At 46.6% G+C, this 10,000-nt stretch overlaps 2 protein-coding genes across 3 annotated transcripts in view; one reads left to right on the top strand and one right to left on the bottom strand.

Annotated features, from left to right (window-relative positions):
• Window positions 1–10,000, top strand: part of LOC143277418 (uncharacterized) — a 47,371-nt gene that overhangs the window by 4,313 nt on the left and 33,058 nt on the right. The window lies entirely within an intron of this gene.
• Window positions 2,108–10,000, bottom strand: part of LOC143277417 (uncharacterized) — a 15,803-nt gene continuing 7,910 nt past the window's right edge. The window contains exons 2-5 of one of the 2 annotated variants that reach the window (XM_076582219.1): window positions 7,896–8,032; window positions 6,737–6,943; window positions 4,871–5,378; window positions 2,108–2,621 (exon numbers count right to left, since the gene is read on the bottom strand). In XM_076582219.1, the coding sequence (XP_076438334.1) occupies window positions 2,463–2,621; window positions 4,871–5,378; window positions 6,737–6,943; window positions 7,896–8,008 (987 nt within the window). In that variant the 5' untranslated portion in view covers window positions 8,009–8,032 and the 3' untranslated portion in view covers window positions 2,108–2,462. The remainder of the gene's footprint in view (window positions 2,622–4,870; window positions 5,379–6,736; window positions 6,944–7,895; window positions 8,033–10,000) is intronic. The other variant, XM_076582217.1, reaches the window with a different exon arrangement.

The following is a 10,000-nucleotide window of genomic DNA, read 5'->3' as shown; positions in this document are numbered from 1 at the left end:
ATTTCTGTCTGTATGTCTCTTCTTTCTTTTTTCTTCCTTCCTTTCTTTCCCTTTCTGTCTATCCCCCCACCCCCCTTTATTTCTTTTCTTTTCTTGATGTAAATTTTTCTTCTTCTTTATTTATACTTTCTTTCTTTTCTCTTCTTTCATGTCTTTCTTTTTCATTTTCTCTTTCCTTTCTTTCTGTTTTCTTACTTTGTTTTTGTTCTCCTTTCATTCATTCATTCATTCATTCATTCTTTCTTTCTTTCTTTTCGTTTTTTTTCTGTTTGTTTGGGTTTTTAAAAATTTATCTTCTTTTATTTGGTGATTTCTGTTCTTTCTTTTCTTTTTCTCTTCTTTTCTTTCTTTCTTTCTTTCTGTATTTTCTTTTCTATCTTTCTTCCTTCCTTCCTTCTGCGTTTCCCACCAGTCCCCCAGTGATTTTGGTTCTTTTCTGTTCAGAAACGCAGGTAGCTCGTGTGTGACCGGTTAGAAAGCCGTTTGTGCAAACCTGAACTTCGCTTTCGTGGATTTTTTTTTCTATCCCCCCCCCTCCCCCCCCGCCCCCCTCTCCACTCCGTTTGTTCTTTATTTGTTTCTTTCTTCTTTCGTACGTCCGAGTCTTTCTTTCTTTCTTTCTTTCTTTCTCTCTTGTGATTGTCCACGCAGATTCTGAGGAGGAAACAATGATCAAAGAAAGAAACAAGGCCGGATATATTTATCTGTCTGTATGTCGGTCTCTTTTTATGCCTTTCTTTTTTTTTCTGTCTCACACATATACTCCCTTCACCCCGCCCCCCCCCTCTCTCTCTGTCTTTCGCACACACACACACACACACACACACACACACACACACACACACACACACACACACACACACACACAAAGACGCTCCTCCCCTCCCCTCCCCCACCCACCCCCTCTCCCCTCCCACATGCACATTACACTTGCACGAACACTGTCGTAAGTTAAGTTATGGTTTATTTCAAGTCTCATTATGAGAAAAAAAAATTTCCATCCATCAAAATGAAATTGATATTCCCTCAACACATATCATTTATATATATATATATATTTTTTTATTTATCTTGCGTTGGTTGAATAATGGGGTCAGTGTACACAAAGATACATTTTCTGTTCTTTACACTCACCGACATGCTGTCATTGTTTGCACACATATGTATACACAGTTTAAACTGAACCGAACCCTCTGTCTGTCTGCCTATCATAACTGCCTGTCAGTCTGCCAATCATAACTAGCTCTTGGTCTGTCTTGTCCACGTATCTATCTGCCTGTGTGCCTGTTAGTCTGCCTTTGTTGTCTGTCTACTCGCATGTCTGTCTGACTTCAATAACCACATCGATCTCACCCATAGCAACATCAATAGGAGACCTAACCGTGTCGTTTTTAACAGAAAGGATAGGTTTTACTTCAACAACTATATCTATCTCACGCATATCAACATCAGTAGGAAACCCAACCGTGTATAGTTTTCAACAGAATGGATAGGTTTTAATCATTCCGTTACTTAAAAACACACAAGTTTTCAATGGTTATTAAAAATATATATATATATATATATATATATAAACCGTCAGAGATTTTGTTGTTCTGTCCGACATCTATTTCCTGTTTTGTTGTTGTTGTTGTTGTCGTCAGTCAGCCGACAGAGGCGGAAGTACCAGGGATTATGGGATTGACTATAGTAGATTGCCAAAACGAGGCAGCTGAATATTGATAAACAGTGAAAGGACTGTCCCAGGGATTATGGGATTGACTGTAGTAGATTGCCAAAACGAGGCAGCTGAATATTGATAAACAGTGAAAGGACTGTCCTTCTTCTTGAACACAAAGTCAATATATATATATATATATATATATATATATATATATATATATATATATATATATATATATATATATATACTGATAAATAAACGAGACAGATAAAGACTGACAAAGAGAGTCTTTTCCTTTATTTAACACAAAGCCAGTAATCAATATTGATAAACAACCGAATAATTCCCTTCTCAAACACACGGGTAATCGATATTGATGCAACAACGGGTTACTTCCCTTTTTTAAACTTAGACTTTTTTCTTTTTTTCTTTTTTTTTTGTCTCTCTCCCTCTCTCTTTCCTTGGCAGAAAACGGGTTACCTTACTTATCGCTTTCAGACCGAGCTATTTTCTGCTTCTATTTACCAACGATCGGTGATTTACGAACAAAAATTCAGCGCTGTTTTGTAAGCATGCTTGTGGTTTTTGTTGTTGTTGTTTTTTGGGGGGTGTGGGGGTAGGGGGTAGGGGGTGGGGGTGTTCATTTCAGCCTTTCATTTTGTGTATGTCTGTTTCCACAACAACTGTTTCTCTCCCTCCCTCCCTCCCTCCCTCCCTCCCTCCCTCCCTCTCCTTTTCTCCCCACTCAGCGCCCCCTGGTGACGTCATGGGGGTGGTGGTGGTGGTGGTGGTGGTGACGTCACGGGGTGATGATTGTGGTGGTGCTGACGTCACGGTCGTGCATGACGCAGGTGAAGTTGGAGTTGGAAGCCGAGGGGTAGCGGTGACACTGGAACTTGTTGGGCCACGGCAGCCCTCCGGTCATTGATCTGTACGCCGATTCACAGCTTGTCTGGACCTGTGTGGGGGGGAGAGAGAATACGGGGAATGTGGGGTTTTTGGGGGGCGGGGGGGGGGGTGATCAGGGGTGAGGGGGAGGGGAAGGTAGGGGGAGGGGGGGGGGGAGGAGGTTGAGTGGATGGTTTCATGAATCATTTTCATCATCGCCTTGTTGTTTTGTTTATGTTGTCTTGTTCATGGTCATTGTCGTCGTCGTAGTCGTCATGTTGTTGTTGTTGTTGTTGTTGTTGTTGTCTTATTCGTGGTCATTATCGTCATCATCATCTTGTTGTTGAGGTCGTTGTTGTTGTTGTTGTTGTTGTTGTTCGTGGTGATTATCGTCATCATCATCTTGTTGTTGTTGTCATTGTTGTTGTTCGTGGTGACTATCGTCATCATCGTCTTGTTGTTGTTGTAATTGTTGTTGTTCGTGGTGACTATCGTCATCATAGTCTTGTTTGTGATTATCGTCATCATGATTGTTGTTGTTGTTGTTGTTGTTGTTGTTTTGTTCCTAGTGATTATCGTCATCGTCATCTTGTTGTTGTTTTCTTGTATGTCATTATCGTCATCATAATTCTTGTCGTTGTCGTTGTTGTTGCTAATGTTGTCTTGCTTGTGGTCATCATCGGCATCATCATCGTGTTACTGTTTATGTTGTATTGTTCATGGTGATAATCGTCGTCTTCTTTATGTTGTAATGTTCATGGTGATAATCGTCGTCTTCTTTATGTTGTATTGTTCATGGTGATAATTGTCGTCTTCTTTATGTTGTATTGTTCATGGTGATAATCGTCGTCTTCTTTATGTTGTATTGTTCATGGTGATAATCGTCGTCTTCTTTATGTTGTATTGTTCATGGTGATAATCGTCGTCGTCTTGTTGTTGATATTGCTTTGTTCGTGGTGATTATCGTCATCATCATCTTTTATGTTGCTGATTTGGTTATGTTGCCTTGTTCGCAGTGCTGTGGTTGTCGTCATCACAATCGTCGTCGCCATCATCCTCGTCATAATTGTCATTAGTTGTCATCATTGTCATCGGCTTCTAGAGCAGTGTTTCATTTACAGTTTACTTCTGTGAATCAAGACGAGCGCGAAAGACACAAAAGCCTGTGTATATATGTTTACAAGGCGTACACCGCACGTATGTCTTTTCCCGATCCCTTACGCTTCCTCAGCTCACCCACCCCTTCCCAACATTAACCCCTACCCCCTACCCCCCCCCCCCACACACACACACACGCACGCACGCACGCACGCATGCACGCACAGACACACACACACACACGCACGCACAGACACACACACACACTCACGCACGCACACACACACACACACACACACACACTCCATCACATAAGAACAAACTTGTTTATCTTCCCCCTTCCATTAATAACAAACCTTTAATTTTCCTCTCCACTCAGAACAAACCTGTTTCTTTTTTTCCCCTACACTTAATTTAAAACCCCTTCAGTGCCAGGGGGGAAACAGCAGAAAGTGGTGTTTCAGGTCATAAAACATTATCCAAAACAATAAGCCTAAAACTGAGAAAATGGTCTGGAGATATACCACTCTAGACGAACTGTGTGGATTTTCAGCCTTCCAGAGCTATTTCTCTTTTTCTGATGACGTCATCAGTGACGTCACTATGCACGTACGTAATGCGTTTATGGCAGTCAAGGGGTTTTAAGAACTAGCCTGTTTCTTTTTTCCCCACACTTAAGAACAAATCTGTTTCTTTTTTCCCTGCACTTAAGAACAAACCACCCGTTTCTTTTTCCCTACACTTAAGAACAAACCTGTTTCTTTTATTTTCCCTACACTTTAGATTTAACTTGTTTCTTTCCCCCTCCCCCCCCCCCCACACGCCCCCCCCCCACCCTCCTTCCATTAAGAACAAACTACCCCCCGCGAACTCCCCACACCACCCCTCATGCACCCCGTACCCCCCCACCCCACCCCCTGCCCCCACCCACCCACCCCCGCACACACACACACACACTCACCCTTCACCCACACACCCCGAACCACCACCACCCAACGAACCAACCACCTGTTTCTTTTTCCCTACACTTAAGAACCAACCCACCGCCAGCCCCCCCCCCCCCCCCCCCACCCCCCGTCCCCCCCTAACTCCACCCGACCCCCCCTCCGACTCAAACCCTTCACCCACACCCACCACCACCAGCCCCCAAACCACCACCACCACCCGACCCGACCACCACCACCAGCCCACAACCCCAACCAGAAACCTCCTCCAAGTTACCTCTTCGCAGAGCTCCCTGCACGGGAAGGACATCATCCCGTCCCTCTCGGAGCAGAAGGGCATGTAGACGCCGCACAGGAAGAACCCGATCCGAGGGGAGCAGCCCCTCTCTACCAAGGGCCGGAACTGCTCCATCTCGGCGGCGATCTGGGAGCGGTTGCACTGGCCGAACATGTTGGGCGACATGCCATCGCTATAGCTCAGCCCCTGACACATGGGCAGGTCGATGGGCTGGCACCTGGTGTAGGCCGCGGCGCACGTCTGGTGCGGCCCGTGCTTGAGGCACCGCTTCTTGGGCAGCTGCCGGCAGTCGAACTGCTCGGGCCAGGAGTAGCCCAGCGCCTCCAGCCGCCGCCCGCAGGCCCGCTGCGTCACCTTGCAGGTCTTGCGGCACGGCTCCCGCGCAGGCCCCCGCCCGTTGCAGCGCGGGAGGTACAGCGAGCAGGCCAGCAGGCGAAGGTTGTTCGAGCAGCCCGTGTCGATCTGGGCCCACAGGTGTTCCAGGACTCTGGACACCCACGGACGCAGTGAAGGGTCGGGTGGGGGTTGGGGTCAGGGTTAGAGGTTAAGGTCAGTGAGGTCACCGTCAGGGTTAGAGGTTAAGGTCAACGATGTTACCGTCACTGTTCGAGGTTAAGGTCAGTGAGGTCACGGTCAGAGTTAGAGGTTGAGTTTTCAATGAGTTGACCTTCAGTGTTAGATTTTTAAGGTCAATGAGATCACCGTCAGTTTTAGAGGTTAAGGTCAGTGAGTTCACCCTCAGTGTTAGAGGTTAAGTTTACTGAGGTAGCCTTCAGTGGTAGAGTTTAAGGTCAGTAAGGTCACCGTCACCAGCGACATGGACCGAACGGGTTCATTGTTCAAGGCTAAGGTCAGTGAACTCACAGTCAGTGTCGGGGGTTAAGGTCAATGAGATCACCTTCAGTTTTAGAGGATTGAGGTCAGTGCGGTCAACCAGGTAAAGTTTGGCGAGTTCATCGTTAGTTTTGAGAGGTTAAGGTAAGTGAGGTGACCGTCAGTGTGAGAGGTTAAAGGTAAATGAGGTCATCGTCAGTTTTAGAGGATTAAGGTCAGTGAGATCATCATCGTCAGTGTTAGAGGTTAGAGACCAGCATCAAGGTCAAGAACACAGAAAGATCAAATAATGAACGGGAGGAGGGAACAGTGTAAAGGTCAGTGTTAGAGGTTAGAGGTTAGAGACCAGCATCAAGGTCAAGAACACAGAAAGATCAAATAATGAACGGGAGGAGGGAACAGTGTAAAGGTCAGTGTTAGAGGTTAGAGGTTAGAGACCAGCATCAAGGTCAAGAACACAGAAAGATCAAATAATGAACGGGAGGAGGGAACAGTGTAAAGGTCAGTGTTAGAGGTTAGAGGTTAGAGACCAGCATCAAGGTCAGGAATACAGAAAGATCAAATAATGAACGAGAGGAGGGAACAGTGTAAAGGTCAGTGTTAGAGGTTGCGGTCGGTATGGTCACCATCAAACATCAACGACGTGGACAAAACGGGTTCATTGTTCAAGGTTCAGTTAAGTGAACTCACCGTCAATGTTAGAGGTTAAGGTCGGTGAGGTCAGTGTTAGAGGTTAAGGTCAGTGAGGTCACCGTCAGTGTTAAAGGTTAAGGTCAGTATTGGAAACAAAAGTCAGAGAGAGAGTAGCAGAGGAAAGATGGAACCAATGGACGATGTCAGAAACAACCACCAAAAAAAAAAGTCATTGATATGGATACTTATATGGCGACTATCCTCAGCTCTTAAGCGCAGTCAATGACTCCTGTGTTTGTACAGCGCTTAAGAGGCTGGGGATAGGCGCTAGATATCATCATCAACATCACCATCATCACCACCACCGTCGTCACTCACCTGTAGACGTGGAGCTGCGAGGTGTGGTTGAACCTGTTGGGCAGCCGGGTGTGGGTGTAGCCCACCAGACCTTTGCACATGGGCACCTGGATCTCCTCGCACCTGCCCCTGGCCGTGAGGCCTGGCCTGCTCCTCCCAGCCCCGTTCTGGGACCTCGCCCCTCCCCCTCCCGCACGGTTGCGATTCCCGCGTGGACGTTGTCGGGCCCTGGAGAGGTAGGATCAGGGCATTTCAGCGTGAATTTTTTTTTTCTTTTCTTCAGCGGGGGATACTTTTGTGTGTGTGTGTGTGTGTGTGGAGGAGGGGGGGGGTGGAGGGGGGGCAAGGGGGGAGGGGAAGGGGTGGCAGGGGCGGGGGTTGAGGGGGGACGTTGTCGGGCCCTGGAGAGGAAGATTCGGGGCATTTCAGCGTCAATTTTTTTTTCTATTCAGCGGGGGCAGGCGGGGGGGGGGGGGGGAGTCGGGGAGGGGGGGGGGGGCACTTTGTGTGTGTGTGTGGCGGGGGGAGGTGGAGGGGGGAGGGCTTGAGGGGGGACGTTCTCGGGCCCTGGAGAGAAAGAATCGGGGCATTTCAGCGTCGAATTTTTATTTCTTCTGATTGGGACACTTTGTATGTTTGTGTGGTTGGAGGGGGCACTGGGGAAGGCAGGGGGAGAAGGGTGAGAGAGAGAGTTTGTGTTGGTGGGTGGGGGGGAATGTTTGAATGTGTGTGGGGGGCCGGGGGGTGACGGTGTGGGGGCTTGGTTTGGGGTGGGGGGGGGGGGAGTGGTGAGTGTATGTCTGTGTGTGTGTGCTCCAACCTTCCATTTTTCACATTTTCTCTTCGTTCGAGCGAGCCCGCGCGCGTTTCTTTTGTTAATATGCTCGTGTATATAATATCTCTTATTGTCTTATAAACCTTAAGGTTTTTATAACGATAGAATATTCTGTTCTATTCTATTCACACACAAAAACGTGTTTCTTTTTGTTAATATGCTCATGTTTATAATATCTCTTATTGTCTTATAAACCTTAAGGTTTTTTGACAATAAAATCTTCTATTCTATTCTGTTCACACAGACACACACACACAGACACAGACACAGAAACAGAGGCAGAGAGACGCACAGAGAGAGAGAGAGAGAGAGAGAGAGAGAGAGAGAGAGAGACAGGAGACTCACCGGTTATTGCGGTCACGTCGGTTGGCGTTGCGTGAACGGTTGCGTGTGGCGTCGAACTCGTCGATGAGGACGAAGAGAACGAGAAGAACGACCATCACCTTCCATGATACCATCTTCCTGTCTGTCTGTCTGTCTGTCTGTCCGGACACACACACACACACACACACACACACACACACACACACACACACACACACACACACACTTTCTCTGTCAAATGTTTTTCACTCTCTCTGGTGAAATCATGCAAACATTTCCTGACAGAAACTGCAACTACAACTTGACTTCTAAAACACACACACACACACACACACACACACACACACACACACACACACACACACACACACACACACACACACACACACACACACACACCGCCTCCGTCGTAGTTAATTAATTAATATGGTAACAACAGCAGCAATTTGTAGCCGCAAATCGCACCACGTTTTTGTTGCTAGCAGTTGTAGCACAGTAGCAGCAGCAGCAGAACCTACTGTAGTAGTACTAGCAGCAGCAGCAGCAGCAGCAGCAGCAGCAGCAGAACCTACTGTAGTAGTACTAGCAGTAGCAGCAGCAGGACCTACTGTAGTAGTACTAGCAGTAACAGCAGTAGCAGTGGTGGTGGTGGTGGATATAGTAGTTGTGGAGGAGCAGTAGCAAAAGCAACAGCAACAGCGACAGCAGCAGTAGTAGTAGTTATTGTTGTTGTTAATGTAGCATCAGTAGTAGTTGTAGCAGTAGTTGCAACAGCAGCAGTAGTGGTAGTTGCAGTGACATCGGTGGCACTTGCATCAACATTAGCATTCTATAGTGCTGGTAATAGCAGCAGCGTTAGTAAAATCAGCAGTTGCAGCAACAACCGTAATAGCAGCAGCAATAGTAGAAGTAGCAGTAGTAGCAAAAGTAGCATCACCATCCGTAATGGTAACAGCAACAGTAGTTGTTGTGGTATGACAGTCAGTAGTATCCGACTATGACCATCAGAACAGCAGAGGAGGCAACTGCTGTCCCGACTAGGGGTAGAATTTGAGTGGGGAGTGTCTTTGTTGTGGTAGCATCTTTAGTAATAGCAGTGTCGTCATTGCGGCAGTGGTACCAGCAGCAAAAGTAGCAGCAGCAGTAGTGGTAGTTACAACACATGTAGTAGTAGCATGAGCAGTAGTAGTTCTAGTAGTCAGCATCAGTAGTAGTTCTAGTTGTACCAGCAGGAGTAGCAACAACAACAGAAACGATAGTATCAGCTGCAGCAGTAACGTCAATAGTATAAATAATAATAATAATAATGGTATTTATATAGCGCTGAATCTTGTGCAGAGACAAATTCAAAGCGCTTTCGCACCAGTCATTCATTCACACGCATGCATAATTCTAAAACTGGAGAAACTGAAGACAAGGAAGAGGCAGGGAAGGGAGGCTATTTTGGGAAGAGGTGGGTTTTAAGGCCAGACTTGAAAGAGCTGAGTGTGGAGACCTGACGAAGAGAAAGAGGTAGTTCATTCCAATTGCAAGGTCCAGAGACAGAGAAAGAACGGCGGTCAACAGTCAAGTGTTTGAATCTGTGTATGCGTAAACAGAGTGGAACCGAAGCCGATCGTAGTGAGCGAGATGGAGTGTAGAGGTGAAGGCAGCCACAGAGATAGGAAGGAGCAGATTTGTGAATACATGTATAATATAGAGTGTTGGTCTTGTACTTTATTCTGTGTGAGACAGGGAGCCAGTGGAGATGTAAAGTAACTCTAACAGTAGTAGCAGCAGTAGTAGTAGTAGTAGCAGTAGTCGTAGTAGTAGTAGTAGCAGCAGCAGCAGCAGCAGAACTTGCAGCAGCAGTAACAGTGTGAGGAACAGTATCAATAGCAGGAGCACTGCTGCCACTGCTGTTGGTGTTGTAACAACTACCACTGTTGCTGATGCCACTACTATAACATCAAGTACGGTCGCTACCGTGTTCTTTTGCTTCTACTGCTACTGCTGCTACTACTGCTGCTGCAGCTACTTCTACTAAAATACTAACATGTACTACTACTTTAATACTACTGCTGCTTCTGCTACTACTACTTCTACCCGTACTGCTACTGTTACTACTACTGCTGCTGCAAACGTGT

This window comes from Babylonia areolata, chromosome 34 (assembly GCF_041734735.1).
Source record: "Babylonia areolata isolate BAREFJ2019XMU chromosome 34, ASM4173473v1, whole genome shotgun sequence".
Classification (NCBI taxonomy): Eukaryota; Metazoa; Mollusca; class Gastropoda; order Neogastropoda; family Buccinidae; genus Babylonia; species Babylonia areolata.
This window is presented reverse-complemented; position numbering and strand designations above follow the sequence as displayed.